Source organism: Mus musculus, chromosome 7 (genome assembly GCF_000001635.26).
Source record: "Mus musculus strain C57BL/6J chromosome 7, GRCm38.p6 C57BL/6J".
In the NCBI taxonomy this organism is placed as follows: Eukaryota; Metazoa; Chordata; class Mammalia; order Rodentia; family Muridae; genus Mus; species Mus musculus.
The window spans coordinates 55,247,483-55,269,137 of record NC_000073.6 but is presented as its reverse complement, the minus strand read 5'-3'; the positions used below and the strand labels follow the sequence as shown (position 1 = coordinate 55,269,137).

Sequence of the window (21,655 nt, the reverse complement as noted above, 5' to 3'; positions counted from 1 at the left end):
AGAACCAAGTTGTTCTCCTTTAGCATATATATTAATTGTTAATTAAATGTAAAGAGCAATAAAAATATTACAGTCATGTAAGAAGTGTAAGTCCCACCATCATGAATTATACTACTTAATTACTCTGTGTTTGCATTGCCAAATGAAGAAGCTTTCAATATGAGATTTCAAAGTAGTCCTTGGGTTGTTATATAAAGACGGGAAGTATTTGATGTTCCATTAAGTTTTCATAAGGTAAAATACATTGTGATCTTTGTAACAAATTGTTTTATTGAAGAAAAATAGGCCACTTTCAGCACTTTTTAGTTTTCAATACTTGACCATCATGTGACACAATCCAGATGAATACATAGCTTGGAGATGTGAGCATTTGCCAGTATAGTCGCCTATGTAAAAAAACATGTTCATGACTCACCCTATTGCATGGTCCCAATTTTTATTTCCACCTCTGTGCTGTAGTTAGTGATAATTATAATACCTGAGCTATAAAAATAAAGGATTCACTTATAGAAAATTCACAAATTTAATTTCAGTCCAGTTATACACCTTGTCCACCTAAAACAGCAAATGTCTGTTCCACAAACCCAAAAACAAACAAAAAAAATACAAAACCAAAACAACCCTGCCCCATACCTCAGCTGTATTGAGTTGGTAATTCAATGTGTTTGTATGAAACAAAACGGTGAGTAAAACAGCAAGCTACACTAATTAGCTGCTTAAGGACAAAAATAACGTCAGCCACTGGTATTTTCCACATTTAGATATTTGAAGAAATTTTTATCTAGATGAATGCCTGAACCATCTTCTTCTGTGCATGACCCAATCGACAGACACAGCCAGTGCTCATTAGGGCTCACAGGTCTGAGGCACTAGTTTATTGACATAGTTTATGTACATAAAAGAAAAGACAGAGTTCAAAAGTTTGCTAATTTACAAATGAGTACATTGTCTTAGATTCACACTTTAAATTGAGTTGTTATTATATTATAATATTATAAAATAGAGAAATTTGTTCTCTGTTGTAGAAGGACATATTAAGTATGTTATTTCATTAGAAAACATGGGGAAGTCCTCAACAGCAATCGATGGGCTGTGTGTAAACTCCAAGTTGTATTTCTTCACTTAACATTGCAACAGAATCACACCATGTGTTATAAATATATTGGATAATAGTCTTTCCAGGTGAGAGTGGTCAGTGATTGAGTATTAATTCTTCAGATGATGTCTAGTGTAAAGTTGGTAGTTAAGAAATAGAACACAGGTAAGGAAAATAGTTTAAATATTGCAATCCCATTCTCAAAGGAAGGCAAGGGCTAAGAGAGACAAAACATAGTAGTTAAAGAAAAACCTCAAATCATATTAAAACTAGCCCTATCAAAGTACTAAATGAACTTTTGTAATGGTCCTTAAAGGTGGTTAGAATAAAACCTCCTGCTCTTACAGTCTTTCTTTCAAATATAAGTAGTAAATAGTATGACACACAACCTAGAGAAAACCTGTAGATACACAAGAAAGCATATATTTTAGTAGGAAATTTTACCCTATTGATTAAAAGCCATTTTATCATTCCAAGAGTTGAGAAAGGCAAACTGATTATATCACCACATTCTAGAACAGGAAGTCAAAGCCAAGACAAAACACAAAACTAGAAAACAAGGTTGCTTGAACTTGGAACTCCTTATCCAGTCATTCCTACATGGAGTCACAGATATTCACAACCAGCCATGCGAAGAACAAGTGACTAGCATCCTGCAGGATTCACAGGTATGAGGCAGGAAATCAATGCCCTAGATAACAGTGGAAAGGTAATCTTAAATGAAAACTGAACTGGTACTTTTCAGTACTGTAGTGATGGTGAGTGGCTGAAATTCTCAGCCCTTGGGAAATAGATGCAGGAGGATAAAGAGCTTAAGGTCATACTCCACTTTGTATTAATTTTGAGCCGAACTTGACACACACACACATATATATAATTTTTTACTTCAAAAAAGGTTTCCCTTCAAAAGAAAAAGAAATAGAAAAGTATAGATGTATTATTCTACTAAGAGAATTTCATACTATATGAAACAGGGGGTGGAGTGATATGTAACTGGAGGTGTGGTGAGTACAGATTTTTGTCTCCTGATCTTATATTTTATCTTGGTCAGTTCACCGTAAAAAAAAAAATCTATGAATTCTTTCTCTCTCCTTTTTTAAAAAAAATGTGACCACAGATTTATTAAAATGTACACAGGTGTTCTTTCCACATGTATTTCTGTGCACTAAGTGAGTTCTGGGTGCCCATAGAGGTTACAAGGGGCCATTGGATCCTTTTGACCTGGAGTTGAGGAATGTTAGTTTTCAATAGCTGAGTAGTATTCCATTGTAGAAATGAACCACATTTTCTGTATCCATTCTTTGATTGAGGGGCATCTGGGATGTTTCCAGCTTCACCTATTCTTTTAAGAGTGAAAGTGCTGACAAAACCCACAAAACTACTCTGCATGTAGAATTAATGCAGTGGTCTTCTTTTCTCTGCCATCGGCTTTATCCAATTCTAGAGCTCAAAAAACTTCTTTGAGTATATCACATACATGACATTGGATTCTAGAAATTAAATCCAACTGATTTCCTTTAACTTTTTTTTTTTATTATTCTGGGATATGTTCTCTAAAGGTGTTAATTGGGGCATGGCAGATTAATATTATACAGCCAGTGGTTTTAATCTTTTTTTTCCCCCTGTACTTTCAAAGTATTTAACCAAGAGTGTGGACTTCCTGACTTCATCCGTTGGTCAGTTTTTATCTGCCAAGTGGTGTTTGAATATATTATCATTTTATGTCCATCTTTCTTGGTTAGGAATTATGCTATAATTATGCCACAGTCTAGCTCTTTTGATCAGTGATATTCTAATATAAAATCTTATCTTCAAAGCTAAAGCATCATTGCTTTTAAAAAATTATTCCATGTCATTTTGCCTTAATCAAATGTCCATTCTAAAGTATCTATGGACACCTTATATGTTAATATTTTAGAAAATTTCCCATTTTATATTTTATCATCTAACATCAGAAAAAGTAAAACTGGAACTTCAGACAGCTTGATTCACATCTTGAAACAACATTAGTGACTATGCACAAAGAATGTTTTAAAACGTAAAAGATGCTATGAAGGATATCTGTCATTCATTCTAAAAATGAAAAACCTTGTGTATATATCATATTATTAAATCTAACTAATACACTCTTGTAACTAACTTATTAACTGAATTTACTGGTCATAAATTATATCAAATGGTTATTAAGTTAATGTAATGAGCCAAGCAATAAATATCTAAAATAATGTATTCTGGCCCACAAATTCCAACTTTGGAAGAAATGACACTAGATTGTCACTGTGGACCAAACCTTCATATGTTTGCAAATTTAAAATCACCAGGATTCATAGTTGATCATCTTCCAGTTGATGGTACCAACTAGATCTTATAAGTACTAGATATCCACACAAAGACCAAAAAATGTTGTAGCTGTATTTTAGCTGAAAGCAGATCAATTTATATTGGGTAATTTTAGAGAAGACAGTTAGATACGCATGAGTGAAGAAACCCATTTGATTAGATTATTGCTAAGGTTCATAGTCAGCCTGGAATCTTTTGGAAATTGTGTAGTCCACATTATAAAGTTACATAAAGTTTTGTAAAATTTGCATGCTTTAGAAACGTGGTGTTCCGGTCAAGCCCGTACTCTAGAAACATGTCGATGGAAGAGAAACTTTGGATCCCATGCCTCCTGTTTACAGTAGCTTTTCTTCTCTCGCTGGAGTCCCATCGAAACTGGCTGATGGGTTTTCTGGGCCTTTTTTCTCCTCACATTCAGAACAAATAGGCATTTGTAATTTCTGCCAAACAATATAGAATAGACAATTAGAAGATTAAAGCTAGGCATATTTAAGGTAAAAATACAAAATTGTAGCAGGACAGCAAAGGTCTATCAGTGTAAATAAATACCATCTAGACAGCAAGGAAAGTCACAAACTAAGCAAATATTCAGAATTTTACCAAATGTAAGTATTTTGTTTACAACTGGTACAATTCCTCAAAAGCTACCATGAGAAAACTTAGGTCAAACCATCAGATATAAATTCATTGAACTCTAAAACAGTTTCTGAACATTGTTATTATATAATATTTTATCATTTATCAATATGTGAAGTCTGAATTAACCTTTTCAGGTGAATTTGGTGTTTATTTTTGTGGAGGGTGACTACTTTTTACACCTATTCCACTTCCCCAGTCATCTTTAATCTCTCTCATCTCATAAAAATTATGGACATGTTTTTAATTCTGTGTTTAATTTTCTTTCTTGGTTGGCATCATAGAGGGGGGAGGAAGGGATCTGGTCTCTATCTTTGCAGAACTTCACATAGGCATATTAAAATCTTTTCTGGCAAGCACAGCAGACAAGTAAATCTCAAGGGTCCTGGCTGAAGGAACTACCCACACTCTTTTAGACAATATAAGGGCTTCCTCCATGTCCTTTAAAATTGCTTATTAGGCGCAGGTGCTTTCTATTAAGCTTAATGAACTGACTTTGCTGTCTGGAACTCATGTGGTAGAAAGAATAGAATCTTTTTTAGTATCTGTTGACCTCCACATAAGAGCCATGGCATGCCCTTTCCTCCACCACCCCCAAATACACAGTAAGTTAATGTTAAATAAAATAAACAAGAATTGCCCTGCAGTCCAGAGGGTACAAGATTGACCTTCTGGATATGAAGATCAAGTAGATTAAAGAGGGAATACCTGTGTTGTGAGCTCTGATTCTGCAGTGCTGTTACTTTGGGGACCCTCCTCATGCTTCACCAAACAGGAACTACCCTCCTGTAAAACAATTAAAAATAGGTCAAGTTAATTAAATTAAACAAGAAAGGTGATGGAAGACTCTTTGTGGATTGTTCCCATTCAGAAGTTTGCACCAAGTTAATTCATAGTGTGGCCTTATCAGACATCAAGGGGAGGAGAGGCCCTTCATCCTATGAAAGCTCAATGCCCCAGTCAGTGTAGGGGAATGGGTGGGGGAACACCCTCATAGAAGCAGGGAGGCAGGGAATGGGATAGGGGTTTTTGGAGGGAAAACCAGGAAAGGGAATAACATTTTAAATGAAAATAAAGGAAATATCTAATAAAAAATTAAAACAACAACAACAACAGAAACCTAAGGGCAAAATCCTCTCAATTGAATGGGTTCCCAGGAGCAAGGGCTGAGTCATTTGCATCTCAGAGGATGGCTTCTTTCTATCAGTGGCTAAGAATAGGCTCAATTCTATGGGGAAATATTCAAAAGAAGGAAAAGATTAAAGAAATATTATATCTGTGATGTACTGGAACCCTAAGATTTAAATCAGTCATCAATGGTGAATGTGTCTTCAGGGACATCAATACCCTATGGCAGAGGCCTGGAGAGACTCTTCAGCAATTAAAAGTGCTTGCCACTCTTTAAGGGGACCAGAGATTAATTTCAAGCACCCACATGAACTGACATTCACATATGACTTCTGCTCCTGGAGATTCAATGACCTTCCCTAGCTCCTGCAAACATGTTCACAGAATTCTCTCTCTCTCTCTCTCTCTCTCTCTCTCTCTCTCTCTCTCTCTCACACACACACACACACACACACACATGTGCAAATTAAAAATAAAAATGACTCTTGAAATATTTTAGACAGAAAGGATTTTAAATTTTGTGTATGACTGTGTTTGGTGTCTAAGTAGGCCAAAAGAGGGCACTGGACTTCTTTGGACTGGAATTATTGATAGTTGTAAGCTATCTATGGATGCTAGGGATCAAATCCAGGCACTTTGGAAAGCAATGAGTGGTCTTAAGCTTTAAATGTCTGGCAAAATACTTTGCTATATTTTAAAATTGTAAAATTTCTGTGGCTAAAATATCTCTCTATTTTATAAAGCAAGAAACCATATGTTCCCATTTATTCCTAAGTGATGTAAGAAGATAAAGAAGCTGTTGAGAATGAAAACAACTCCCTTAAGCATTCACTTTGTATTAAGCAGCATTAAGATTGATTTCTCCCTTCTTTTGCTTCCTCATATCTCTATTTACTTGCTCCTTCCTCTCCACCCTTTTCTCCTATTATAAACAAATGTTACAATAGAGTGAGTCACTGAGCAGGTGCACTGAGCAGACTTTGGGCGTGAACTTCACGGCCAGTCCCACAACACCCAGAGGAAGCTCCATGCCCAGGTACTCTAACATGTCTAGGATCATAGGATCACAGGGTCCTAGGATACCAGGAGCTTGGTTACACCAGGATCTCAGGGTCCCAAAGGCAGCTTGACTCCCAGGAATTCAACCAGGATCACAGGATCTGAGAGACAGCTGGACTCTGAGGAGTTCTGACACAACCAGAATCACAGGAAGGACAGACTCCAGTCAGATATAGCTAGTGCAGGGATCACTAGAGATAATTAGATGGCAGGAGGCAAGCACAAGAACATGAGCAACAGAAACCAAGGTTACTTGACATCATCAGAACCCAATTTTCCCATGATAGCAAGTTCTGGGTACACCATCACACCAGAAAAACAAGATTCAGATCTAAAAATCACTTCTCTTTGTTAGAGACCATACCGTGAGAAAGTAGGCCTTTCACAGCTTCCAATCCTAATAAGCCAAATGGCCTTGTGCTAAGGAGCCAGTCATCACCCTCTCCTCCCTATTCCCTTCCTGGCATCTGAGGCCATAAAAAGCTGAATTATAGTCCCCTCTTCCTTATCTCTTCCTGACTCCCAAGACTTCTAAGGACCTGAGTTATGTGCTGAGCCCAGCCTGACACTCAAGGCTGTTAAGGAGGATTCTACATTCCAGAGACAGACTCAGAGTGCCTCCTGCCTGCAGTCTGAATTCGGCCTTCAGGTCCCCAGATGCCTACTTCTTTGTTATTAGTTAATTCCCCCTCAACCCCTCCATATTTCCCTTGCTGTGTGCTTAAAACCTGGAATTTCAGCCTAATAAACTGAGACCTTGACAGGAACCCTCCTTGGTCTCTGCTTCTCTTTCCCTTCTGCCCATTTCTCTTCCAGGTTTGCGGTCTCCCTCACACCCACGAATAACTGGGTCCTGCTGGACGGGACATCTCTTGACAATGATAGAGGACTTTAAGAAGGACAAAAATAACTCCCTTAAAGAAATACACTAGAACACAGGTAAGTAGCTAGAAGCCCTTAAAGAGAAAACACAAAAATTCCTTAAAGAATTACAGGTAAACACAATCAAACACATGAAGGAAATGAACAAAACCATCAAAGAAATATAAATGGAAAATGAAACAATAAAGAAATCACAAAGGGAGACAACACTGGAGTTAGAAAATCTAGGAAAGAGATCAGGAGTTGTAGATGAAACCATCACCAACAGAATACAAGAGATAGAAGAAACCATAGTGGCAGAAGATACCATAGAAAACATTGACACAACTGTCAAAGAAAATGAAAAGGGCAAAAAGCTCCTAACCCAAAACATCCAGGAAATCCAGAACTTAAGGAGAAGACCAAAACCTAAGGATAATAGGTACAGAAGAGAGTGAAGATTCCCAACTTAAAAGGCCAGTAAATATCTTCAACAAAATTATACAAGAAAACTTCACTAACCTAAGGAAAGAGATACCCATGACCATACAAGAACCCTACAGAACTCCAAATAGACTGGACCAGAAAAGAAAATCTTTCCATCACATAATAATCAAAATGCCAAATACAGTATACAAGAAAAAATATTAAAAGCAGTAAGAGAAAAAGGTCAAGTAACATATGAAGGAAGACCTATCAGAATTATACCAGACTGCTCACCAGAAATTAGGAAAGCTAGAAGATCGTGGACAGATGTCATACAGACCCTGAGAGAACATAAATGACAGCCCAGGTTACTATACCCAGCATAACACTCAATTACCATAGTAGGGAAACCAAGATATTTCATGACAAAACCAAAATTTATACAATATCTTTCCACAAATCTAGCCCTACAAAGGACAATAGATGGAAAACACCATCACAAGGAAGGAAATTACACCCTAGGAAAAGCAAGAAAGTAATCTTTCAACAAATCAAAAAGAAGATAGCCACACAAACATAATTTCACCTCTAACAACAAAAATAACAGGAAGTGAAATCACTTTTCCTTAGTATCACTTAACCTCAATGGACTCAATTCCCCAATAAAAAGACATAGACTAACAGAATATATACACAAACAGGACCCAGCAATTTGCTGCATAGAGGAAACATACCTCAATGCCAAAGACAGATACTACCTCAGAGTAAAAGGCTGGAAAAAATTTTCCAAGCATGTGGTCCTACGATACAAGCTGGAGTAACCATTCTAATATCAAATAAAATCGACTTTCAACCAAAAGTTACCAAAAAAGATAAGGAAGTACACTTCATGCTTGTCAACGGATAAATCTACCAAGATGAACTCTCAATTCTGAACATCTATGCTCCAAATGCAAGGACACCCACATTCATAAAAGAAACTACTAAAGCTCAAGGCACACATCACACCCCACACAATTATAGTCGGAGACTTCAACACCCTTCCCTTATCAATGGACAGATCATGGAAACAGAAACTAAACAGAGACACAGTGAAACTAACAGAAGTTATGAACCAAATGGATCTAACAGATATTTATAGTACATTTCATCCTAAAGCAAAAGAATATACCTTCTTCTCAGCACCTCATGGTACTTTCTCCAAAACTGACCATATAATTAGTCACAAAACAGACCTCAACAGATACAAGAAAATTGAAGTAATCTCATGTACCCCATCAGATTACCATGGACTAAGATTGGTCTTAAATTATAACAAAAACAACAAAAAACACACATACATGTGGAAGCTAAAAAGTGCTCTACTCAATCAATGATAACTTGGTCAAGAAAGAAATAAAGAAATTAAAGACTTTTTAGAGTTTAATGAAAATGAAGACACATCATACCAAAACTTATGGCACACAATGAAAGCAGTGATAAGCGGAAAATTCATAGCTTTAAGTGCCTCCAAAAAAAAAAAAAAAAAAAAAAAACTGTAGAGAGTTTAGTCTAGCAGCTTGTCAGCACACCTGAAAGCTCTAGAACAAAAAGAAGTAAATACACCCAAGAGGAGTAGACTGCAGGAAATAATCAAACTCAGGGCTGAAATCAACCAGTAGAAACAACAGCAACAACAACAACAACAAAAAACTATACAAAGAATTAACAAAACCAGGAGCTAGTTCTTTGAGAAAATCAACAAGATAGATAAACCCTTAGCCAGATTAACCAAGGGCACAGAGACAGTATCCAAATTGATAAAATCAGAAATGAAAGCAAATATGGAAGACTGTGGAAATTAAAAAAATCATCTGATCCCACTACAAAAGTTTATACTCAACTAAATTGGAAAATTTGGATGAAACGGACATTTTTCTAGACACATACCAGGTGCCAAAGTTGAAACAGAATCAGATAATCCATCTAAATGGTCTCATAACTCCTAAACAATTAGAAGAAGTCATTAATAGTCTCCCAGCCAAAAAAGTTCAGGACCAGATGGGTTTACTGCAGAGTTCTATTAGACCTTTAAAGAAGACCTAATACCAATACTCTTCAAACTATTCCACAGAGTAGAAACAGAAGGAACACTACTCAATTCATTTTATGAAGCCACAATTATGCTTATACCTAAATCACACAAAGACCAAACAAAGAAAGAGAACTTTAGACCAATATCCCTTATGAGCATTAATGCAAAAATACTCAATAAAAGTCTTGCCAACTGAATTCAAGAACACATCAAAATGATCATTCACCATGATCAAACAGACTTCATCCCAGCGATGCAGGAATGGTTCAATATATGAAAATCCATCAACATAATCCACTATATAAACAAACTCAAAGAAAAAAAACCATATGATAATTTCATTAGATTCTGAAAAAGCATTTGACAAAATTCAGCATCCCTTCATGTTAACAGTCCTGGAAATATCAGGAATTCAAGGCCCATACCTACAAATAGTAAAAGCAATATACAGCAAACTAGTAGCCAACATCAAACTTAACGGAGAGAAACTTGAAGCAATTCCATAAAAATCAGGGACTAGACAAGGCTGCCCTCTCTCTCCCTATCTATTCACAATAGTACTTGATGTCCTAGCCAGAGCAATTAGACATAAAAAGGAGGTCAAGGGGATACAAATTGGAAAGGAAGAAGTCAAAATAGTACTATTTGAAGATTATATGATAATATACTTAAGTGATTCCAATAGTTCCACCAGAGAACGCCTAAATCTGATAAACAACTTCAGTGAACACCCTCATAGAAGCAGTGGGAAGGAGGATGGCATAGGGGGTTTCTGGGAGAGGGGAAACTGGGAAAGGCGATAACATTTGAAATGTAAATAAAAAAGTATCCAATAAAAAATAGAAAAGAAAAAGATGGAGTAAGTCAGTGTTCCATGTGCAGATTTTTTTGTAGTCTTTTCCATCTGTGAAACAGAAACTAAGAGTTTAATAACACATGGACACTGGACAGTTCTTGACATTCACTAATGCCTTTTCTTTTCTAGGAAAACACATGTAAATAAACTGTAACACTTCAGAATATTTTTACATGTATATGCAGCACATCCATATTTTGTGTGATCCTCTAAGACAAAAGCTATGATCATTGATGGCCCATAGATCACAATCATAGAGTAGATTGTCAGTATCTAATTCCTACTAATGAGCAAATGGATAAAGTCACAGATCATGAAATACATGATCATCTAAAATGTTCACATGCCTGATTTGTCTGCATGACCAGATGTGGTCGTGGTTTATAAGAGGTCCATTTTCTATTGAATATTTTTTTATCAATATATGCCTAATAGAAAAGTGATATGGAATATCTGCAGAAATCATAGTAAAAACATTAGGCACTTCATTTTCTACAGGAAAATTCTATAGAGAAACATTCTATAACACCCATGGAAAGATTTGTGACATATTGTCAATAAAGAAATGATTGGTTATTGATGATTTGAATACCTTGCCATTTCATTTTCAAATAGTGAAGGGATAACTAACCTTGAGTGATGATTAGAGCATTCATGAGGAAAATTTCTAGGACAAAGGGGAGGGGCAATAATAGAACCAAGTGTGGAGATAACTGGTGAGGATGTAGTAAGATGGCAACTGTGAGAGAATGGGGTAATTCACAGGACAAACAGTGATGTTTCCGAGGAATCTAGTTCTTGCTAAGAGAAAATTCCATTGTAAGTTCTCTGCTACTCCATGCTTATTTTTTTTCAATGATGGTTCACAGACAGAAGTTTTTTTTTTCTGTGTTGTGTTATATTTCATAGATGTGTTATATTTCATAGAACTCATCCCAGGAAATGGGTTCTCATCATTATTGTCCTCTTCAGTGAAAGCTTGTAAACTATGTCAGTTCTGTAAGCATCCCTCTTGTTAAATGACTCTGGAGGTTATGTATGCAAAGCTGTTTTTATTTTGTTTTGCATTGTTTTATTATTTCTGCTGTCTCCTACATAGACTCACAGATTTTCTTTTGTATCATGACTATTAAATACATACAGAAGCACGAAAAATATTTTTCACAATGATTATCTCTTTGTGCCATACTTCAGTACTACTTGGAATAGATACAGGCATTCTGTTTTCTTTAATTCTTCATAAGATTAGCTCAAATCAATTATAATTCTTCTAAAAGGTAAAAAAAAAGTTTTATGCAAATTGTGGTTTAAGGAGTCTACCTTCAATCATTATTCAACTAGTATGTGTGTGAATATGCATATGCACGTTTATGTGTATGTCCCATATGCATATTTGTGTGTTCCAATATGTATATGCACATGTGTGTATGTATGCCTAGAATATTTACCTTGTGTTATCATCATCATTGCTATTGTAATAGTGAAAGTTTCTTAGGTAAGGGCTTTAAATAATGTTCTTGTTTAATTCTTATAACCATTTAAAGTATCTAATATTTATACAAATAAAGATACGGGAGGGAATAAACTAAGGTAAAAACCTGCTAGCTCAGTGAGGTAACTTAATTTTCCTTACTGTATACAAATGTTTACTTACAAGCCTGATCCTACAACGAAACTGCTAAGTCTTTAGAAATCTCTTTTGTGTCATTCTATGGAGCTAGTCTGCCTTTCTCTTGAGCTCCTTAGCTCTCTTTTCTAGAATACTGTTTTATCTGAATCCTGCCAGCTGCCTCTTTGTTGTTCCTGCAAGCCCAAAGAGAAAATCCTCATCTCTTAACCAGACTTCCTGCCGCAAAGGTTTTTCTAGACTGAGAGAGATAGAGAGATAGATAGAGAGATAGAGAGGGAGGGAGGAGGGAGGAGGGAGGGAGGGAGGGAGGGAGGGAGGGAGGGAGGGAGAGAGAGAGGGAGGGAGGGAGGGAGAGAGAGAGAGAGAGAGAGAGAGAGAGAGAGAGAGAGAGAGAGAGAGAGAGAGAGAGAGATCAAAGATCCAATCGCTTACATCCTTGCCAGGCTCAGCTATGTCACTGTTATGGTATGTGATGGTATGTGTGTGTCTGGGGTGGGTGGGGGCCTGTCCAAGTCAGAAGTTGCAGAAGCATTTCACCTTTATGGTGGAGTAGCTTAAAGCCACGCAGCTGACTTTGCCTCGGGTCATAGAGCAAAGACTCCCAAGATAGATGTCTCCTAAGCAACTTGCCTTAAAATAAGGGAGGAACATTCCATATCTTAGTATTCTTATCTGTGGATTCTTTTAGGTGCACTGCCAAACTGCATCTCTTCAGGACAGACCTAACGGCATCTGACAAACACAATAGCTATTTAAGCTTTCATACTTTGCGAACAATCGGGTTTTCTATGCCCAATATCAAAGATGCTATAACAAATTCTTATAAATACTTATGACTAAAACCCGTTCTCCTTTAAGAGATATGTACTAACAAATTTATGCAGGAAAAAAATGTGAAGATTGGTAGAAGTAAAGAGCTACTATCCAATGTTGGGAGGGCTATCACAATGGATGAAAGGCAAGATGAAAAGCAGGGGGAAGTAAGATTGGGATCCAAGAACTAAATTAACTTGAGCAGAATGCCAGAATAGCAGGATCCACAAATATCCCTGTCAAGCTAAGGATCACCTTTCCACACATTTTTTATCCCCCCCCCCAATGCAGAGCGTAGGTAATGGAATTTTAAAGAATTGAGTATACCCTGGAGAGACTTGAGGCTTCAGGGAGTGGGGAGGCTTGGTGGGGTATGGGTATGGGAGTGGGAACATCATCATGGAGACAGAGGAGGAGGTATGGGAAAATTAAAAAAAAAAACATATCTGAAAATTTAGTTTTCAAACCACATAAATTATATTTGCTACTGTACAATGGTTGTTTTTCTTTAAAGAAATAATCAGAAAGCATTGTATTTTCAAAGGTAAAGACAATTATATACATTCATATTTCCTAAAACAGTCCAAATTGACAAAAAAAGAGAAGAAGATAATATTAACCAGAGAGGAGATTGAGATTTTTTACAACCAATTATAAAGTAGTGGAAATGTGGTAGATGGATTAGTTCTTGTTACATCATGTCAACAGAATTCTTGGGTGCATGGTACCAATAATAAGTTAAAGCTTAATATTAGAATTGGCATTGTGAGAACATAATACTTACATAGCACATTTCTTTTTCCTGAAGGAAATTTACAGGGGTAGAAGGAAGGGCAGTATGTAGTACTGAAGTTTGTGAGAAAGAGTAGATGAGAGTGTACGTGTAGGCTGTTTTCCCTATGTAAAATGTACCAAGCATGGGTATAATATTTAATGTTTATCATAGAAATCCATTAGCTAATCATGTGTGGTGCTTGAAGCCTAGAATCTCAGGACTTCTGGGCTGAAACAGGAGGATTATTGTGAGTTTGCTGTTATTCTGGCCTACATGGTGAATTCTAATTCAGCAGGGGATATGTAGGGAAATCATGTTTCAAAAAAAGAAAAAACTAACTGGGGACACATTTTTAATAATTAATGAAAAAGAAAACCAAATAAGGATTGTATAAAAATATGGAAGTTTAATCAATAATAGTAAAAATGAAAGAAAATGATAAAACATTAGAATACTTACATTTGCAAAATATTTAAGACAAAAATATGAGAGAAAATTCGACAGATAATTGCACAGTAGTGAATAGCAAGTACATTGGCATCACTAAGCTATGGAAGAGTGTGAGATGTCGCAACACATGATTAAGCTGAGAAAGATAGTGTGGATTGTTCAAACACATGAAATGACACCAGCCCCCTCTCTGTATGTCTGTCCAACCACATATGTAACCTGTTTTCCTCTTTATCTCAGTCTGCATATCTAGTCTTCCTCCATCTTGCTCTCTAGTTTTCTTTCCTTTCCATTATCCTTCCCTTCATTTATGTTCTCTTCCTCTCACACACTTCCTGTCCTTCCATCTGTTTTTTCCTTTTTCCTCTTAGTCTCAAACTTCTCCTACTTTTTCTACTCTTCCTCCAGTTCTTCTTCTCCTTCTTTTTGCTGATCATCACCGTCCTTCTTCCCTCTCCATCAAGTAAATATGTCACCATTCTTCCTTTACTCTCTCTGATTTGAACAGGGCAAAAATAGTCTTATTAATCAATTGGCCATCCTTTAGTAATTTTAAAGTTAAAATGTGTCCTTGATTAGAACAGCCCCACTAGTTTAATGGGCACTCAGATAATTCACAATAAATCAATTATAAATTCTCTGTATATTTGAGTTGGTTGCAGATGGTCTATTAGGGATTTAATCAATGAAGTCATGTTGCATGTTGGGAATGGGCCTGTTTAATAGGCAGAATCAGGGGGATGAGTAGCCACTGCTCAAACAGTGACACATTGATGCTATGTTTAATTTTAACTACTACATATTACTAGTTTTAGAAATAAATCATTAAGAACAAGACTAGCCAGGTGTTGTAGCTCACAGATGTCATTCTGGCACTTGAAGGCTGAGGTGGAAAAAATATTGTGACTCCGTGATTAGCCTGGGCTTCATAGTGAGACTCTATCCCTAAAATAAATAAATACATTGAAAATGAAGAAGGCAGGATGATTTTCATGAAATTGTCTCATTTAAAACTAAACTTGAAGATTGCTATAAGCTTGTTACCACTCTTAATAATTTGATATTTTACAAAAGAGATTATTAATATACCTAAAGACCTTTCCTAAAATATTAAAATAACAAACTAATTGATGAAATATACAATTTAGCCTAAAATACAGCAGAAGAAATATCTATGATTGGCACAAACACCTGCTTCCTGTTGATACTGACTTAAGAAATGAGAAAAGCTAAAGACTGAAAACAAGAATGGTAAGAACAAAACAACCTGAAAGTTACTTAGAAATGCAAATTAATCTGGATCAAATATTTCTGGTATATTATATTACTTGTGCATTATATTTAAAATAAAACTCACAAAGCTAAAATGCCTTTAACATTAAGCTGAGATCTCTTAAATCTCTGCAAAACTGATAGTACAAAAAAAAAAAAAAGCTGACATTATTTACTATTTGTAGCTCTAGGTTTTTATTTCTGCATGTTTTCCCTCTCTAATTTCTATATACAATGCATGGCTGACTAAAAGGTTCCATTTGGTCAGGAGCTCACAAGCAAGGACAGTGGCAGCCAACTGTGCAGGTGTGTCAGTAGTAGACATGGCAGAAATTTGGCAAATATGCCAGTAGTAGACATGGCAGACTTCTGAGCAAGTATGCCAATAATAAAGATGGGAGAGAACTGAGTAAATATGCTAGCAGACAACATAGCAGACAAATGAGCAAATGTGCTAGAAGTAAGTAAAAGCAATGAGTTGTGTTGCTTATCATTTCCTTAGCACCTTAAAAAGTCTGCTACTGCTAGGAGTAAAAATACCACAAACCCTACTGATATTAGGTCTCAATTCTTAATTCCTAAAAATAAGAGCAAAATGAAAAATGTTCTTAATTCTTAGTATGTTACATACCAATAACTGTGGGAAAATGAGATGGAGAAATAACAGGTTTTGCTGTATCAGTTTTATCCAATATTATAGTATCATCTAGCTGAAGCCATTTAAAAAATGAACAAATATGCCTGAAATCTGCATCAGGATATCTCAAAGTGTTTAGCACAAAATATTGACAACAGATATTCTAGTAGGGTGTAGTCAAATAAATGTGTTCTAAGATTCGTCTCATAGATGTGCCAATGTGTATACCTGGATCCTGGGCATGTTAATGGCTGGACCGGGGATCCTTAGCCATATTAAAATTGAAAAACCATTGCCACAGCTAGTGTTGATAAGAAGTTCATGAAATCAAGCCATTTACAAAAGGTGATCTGAAGACCAGCACTGTTAAGACTCAGGTGTAGGTTTCCATACCACATTCTCCCCTGTGCTACTCAGTGTAATCTGTGACCAGCAGGAATGAAGCACACACCGTCATGCACTGAGAAATTGCATCTCTTCCCCCAACTTGTTTCTAGAATTCCAAGGATAAGCCAGAAGATCATTTCTCCTTTCGACATCCCAGTTTGCTAGACTGAGGCTGCCACACTTTCATAATGATTACCACGATTCTCAGGATATTCTGAGTTGAGATACCTACACTCAAGAATAGTTCCCACAGATCTTAAAGTGCATGTACACTCATTTGGTTAATTGGAAGAAGTCAGAAATGCTCCATTCTCAAATGTGGCTTGCAGAAAGAAGACCTGGAATCCTTGGTGTTTATGATAATTGTTACCCAGGCTCTGTGCTTGTCTGAGCAACTTACACTCACATTCTCTTGGAAACTTAGCAATTACTAAGATTAATATAAGCATATTGGAGCCCTCACAGTCACTAATCACAGTCCTATAGCTATGTACATATATGCACAGTCATGTGTATATGAATGTTTATATTAAACTATAATATAATAAGTGACAATCTTAAATAAAATCTGTTACCAGTACTGTAAGAGCTTATATAGAAATTACTATTTTAATATATAAGTAGAGCAAAAGAAGAAACAGATAACTTTTTACTGGATGATATACCACAGAGACTACATATCTTCTAAAGCAAGGCTCTTAAATTGTATTCCACAGGACACATGTCTATAGGACTGTCTGGGTTGAGATAACAGTCATCAGACCCATGTCAAAAAGTTTACAAAAATCCCCTCAGCTCTATTCATTTGGGACACTCAAAATAGTTGTTCAAAATATGAATAAACTCCCTGGATAACTTTGTGATTATTTATATTTGAAAACTGCTTTTAGTGAAATTCATCTGTACCATGAAATTACCTGGCCTATTTGGAATAAACATATCAATTGTACAGAATTCATCCATAGAATGCTGAACTAATGTTTGTGGAAAGTCCTATCAGCCATATTTTCTGGGTGAAATCATTCTGAAGTCATAGATTAGAATTCTTTTTTTTTTTTTTTTTTTGGTACTCAGCAGGTTTTATTTATATATTAGTGCATACTTAAAAGGAAGAAATTGGAAGGGATGAATTTGGGAAGGGATGGAGAAAAGACAAGGAAGGGATAAAATGATGTGATATATTTTATGTAAAATGTATAAAAATAAATTTTAATTAAAAAAGCGGCTAGAGACATAGGACAGCATTTAAGAATACTGGATGGTGTTGCAAAGAACACAGGCTCCAGTCCCAGAAACCACCTGGTAGCTAATTATCTCTTGTGTAATTCCAGTGCCAAAGGATCTGATGCCTCTCTGGCTTCTGCAAGTACTGCACACAGACATATGCAGGCAAAACACCCAAATACATAGCATGAAAATAAAGTTTAAATGGATTTCTCTAAAGTGATGTCTTAGTCCTGAGACAGATATCAGTCAGGGCTATGAAAGTAGCTGTGGACTTCCTCTGCTCAGAGGCAAAATGAGCCTTATTCTGAGGTTAGACTAGCTCAGTATAGGCATTCATCTAAGAACTCCAACCAGAGTGCTGCTAGATCACTTTTCCCTGATGTTTTCTGTATTTGAGGTCTCTGTCCTCTGTATGTGTGAGAATTGTGGCACTGTTGTATCTTTTAAATCTACCTTTTTGATTGTTCTGATTTTAAACTTGAAAACTGATATTCATACTGTGCTACTAATTCTCCCATCTCATAACTGGTAATTTACCTAGCTTGCATTATTTCTGGGTCTATAGCTCTGACCGAGAATTCTCTACATTAGGAATCACAGCATCTGGAAGGTTGAGGCACCAAACCCCAATGTCTACTGCAGTAATATGAGAGACAATGGTCTCACTGGTCCCACTGAAGATGGTACCAGGGAATGATATGCTTATAGGAATTGTCAAAGGAAAGGAACTTATAAAGGATAGCAATAGTAGAAGGAGAGGGGGCAAATAGTAACACACACACACACACACACACACACACACACACACACACACACACACAGGATTTTTGACAGGTCCACCTTTTTAAAAAAATGGTAAATCAAAATGATGCTTAGAACATAATGAACAAAACCGAACTTTTCTATTTCTCATATAAAACTGTAAATTCCCCATTATATACTAACACTTGTTTTATCTCTCAGTTGACAAACATTTGATACAAACTACATTCTTTAATGAGGGAATCTAAGTCCTTACTTTGTGGTTCCTTATCAATCTATGGGTATATTACCACTTTCTATTTTCTATTCTGTATCAATAGTGCTCTAGTATATTTTCTGTTTGTGAAAAATGTCTCCCATCAGCAAAGATCTATCCATACTTAAGGCCACTGAAAGGGTGTTCCTTCCTCCTAGATGCCATGGAAGTTAACTGTACCTATTGACGTCTACTCCTGCTCAACTTTATATCCTAAATTATATGGTCTAGACATATAGTTCTATACACAAAAATTCAGTTGCAAGCATATTGAGAAATTATGTTTTTTCCAAGTGCATGTTGGGAGCTAGCAGAACAGAAACATGTACCAATTTACTTGTTTTCCCTTCTTTCTTATTTTCTGTAGATGTTGGCTTATTTCCTTCCGCCATGGATTGTTTCATTTCTACTAATTTCTACTTGGACTAGATCCTATACCTGAATACAGTTAACAAAAAATATTCTTTAAACCTTCCATGACAGATATAAAAACCTTCATTCTGACAGACTTCATGGATTGATATTTTATTTTTTTTATTGCACTTATTAAGAGGGAACCCTACAATTCAGGCTTCTATCTCTTTATTGTGTGCGAAGGTAGAGGATCTCCCTTTGTCTAGCATGTTGTTCAGTGATGGCGCATTTGCTTTTTGTAGGTGGTAAATACCACAAACTAGTTTTTTTTGCTCCTTTTTCTGTTTGGCTTTAACCTTTTGATTATCTATTGCCTGGTTGTAGGAATGTATGTAATGCTAAGCCTTCAGTTGCATAGCGGAATCTGGCTATAAAACCTAGAAGAACATTTACCTGCTGCTGTCTAGGCAACATCTGTGTCATCACACAGAAATTTATCATGCTTAGAAAGTAGACATCACCCTCCCCCAAGAACATTCCATGATGGCTTGAGCTATCATTGCCATATGTTGTGCCCTTCTTTCCAAACCACTTTAGGTTATTCTTACATCTTGAGGACCACACACAGAGGGTCTCCTACTCTCTTCTTTTGTTGCTTGAACTTGAGAGCTGTCATGATGTCCTGGAGAACTTGGTTGTGGCTGGAAAGAGATATAGAGAAAAAAGAAAAAAATACATATTAAAAAGAAGGGAAATAGGTTTTAACTCGTAGTGTTATATAACATAAATTACATGTCAATATGTCACTCTTAAAATAAAATAGGCGTTATTATATAAGAAATTGTTGTGGGAAATCTTAAAAAAGAACTGCCAAGTTCCCATGCCCATCAAGCTACTCTCTGTCTGCCAACTTTCCAGCTGCGCTAGAACTTGCAAGTTCCGTTTGCTGCCATGCCAGCCCCACACAATGACCGTCCACCCTGCGGTCAGCCGCCATAACACCAAGCAACCCAGTAAAAACAAAACTCTTGAAGCTTATAATTAACCAATCAGATTTATATATCAATAAATTATCAATTCACATGATGCCAATAGAGTAATATCAGAACCATTTGATAATGATAAAAGCTGCCCATCTAGATTAGACAAATTATCCCAATTATTCTATTCTTTATGACATTATAACTACCTGTGGCTACTTAAAGCCACGCTGGTTCAAGATCTTCTTTCTGTCCCTCTGCCTTCATCTTGCTTCCCCCCTCCCTCCTGAGTTGCTCTCTGCCTCTCTGCCTTTTAGCTCCGCCTCCCTTTTCCCTGACCAATCACAGGCTCCTACTGCTCTAATATTTTAATGTAATTTGACAGGGAGAATTCTGTCACAAGACGTCTTTAAAATGTGCCTTAAAATTCTTATTTTTGAAATTAAGAAAAATAATATATATTGAATTTTTGCATTAGTGAGGTCTAATGGAAGCTTTTCTGTTGGTTATGCATATTTCTTAAAGAATAACCTTTTTTTACAGAAAGAATCTTCAAAAGACAGGAATCTTATCATTTCTTTTTTGTACTAATCCTCAGTTTGTCTGAGATATAATGAGTCCATGCTTCACTTTTTCAATAAGACAGAAAATATCTTACAACATTGCAGAGTGTTCCTCCAGGGTTTTGTGCATTCTGTTCCTTTACAAAACAAGCTGTTTACCTCTGGGTACCAAATTATCATTATAAAACTTATCTCATTAGGAACATTAAGAAAGTACAAAACAATCTGGCCAAAAGAAACATACAAATATTATACATAATTCACTATGGTAAGATCTGTGACTGTCCACTGGGGAATTTTAAGTCTGTGTGTTTTGCCACAACTTATTTAAATATAACGCTGCTCTAGGAAGGATAAGTATAAATTCATAAATGTTATCTCCCAAGTCTGAAGTATTCATTGCAATGGGCCACATAGGAGAAATATATGAACATTCTAATTACTGAGATCTAAGAAATTCAAGAGTAGACCAGAATCTGGTCAGAATACAAAAACCCAGCCAGGATCTTCAGCTATTCATTATGGTCTTCACATAGCCCTCCGCAAACAACTGCACTCCTTATTAACAAAGGATTCTCACAACAATAGTGTTTGAAAAGATTATTACAAATCCTTAATATACATGGTAGTATGTATTTTGCAAGTGAGACCAATAAGGCTTATGGAATATTAACAGAAATTTGGAAGACAAAAAACTCTAGTTCATTTTTCTGTTCCATTTTCATTAAGATGCTGGGCTTTTCCAGGAGCAGATGGTTTAGTGGAGAATGCCATCAGAGTTTTAAAGACAAAATACCAATACTCTTCAAACTATTTCACAAATAGAAACAGAGGGACCATTACCCAATTCCCTCTATGAAGCCACAATTACACTTATACTTAAACCACACAAAGACCAAACAAAGAAAGAGAACTTCAGAACAATCTCCCTTATGAACATTTATGCAAAAATATTCAATAAATACTCAATAAAATACTTGCCAAACAAATCTAAAACCATGTGAAAATGACCATTCACCACCATCAAGTAGGCTTCATCCTAGGGATTCAGGGATGGTTCAATATACAAAAAT

The 21,655-nt window shown here is 36.1% G+C and overlaps 1 protein-coding gene across 2 annotated transcripts in view; it reads right to left on the bottom strand.

The window, feature by feature from the left end:
* Positions 1–249: 249 nt before the first annotated feature.
* Luzp2 (leucine zipper protein 2) overlaps positions 250–21,655 on the bottom strand; it is a 433,644-nt gene continuing 412,238 nt past the window's right edge. For both annotated transcript variants that reach the window (NM_178705.5, XM_006540826.4), the window contains exons 10-12: positions 19,648–19,740; positions 4,781–4,858; positions 250–3,876 (exon numbers count right to left, since the gene is read on the bottom strand). In NM_178705.5, the coding sequence (NP_848820.4) occupies positions 3,772–3,876; positions 4,781–4,858; positions 19,648–19,740 (276 nt within the window). In that variant the 3' untranslated portion in view covers positions 250–3,771. The remainder of the gene's footprint in view (positions 3,877–4,780; positions 4,859–19,647; positions 19,741–21,655) is intronic.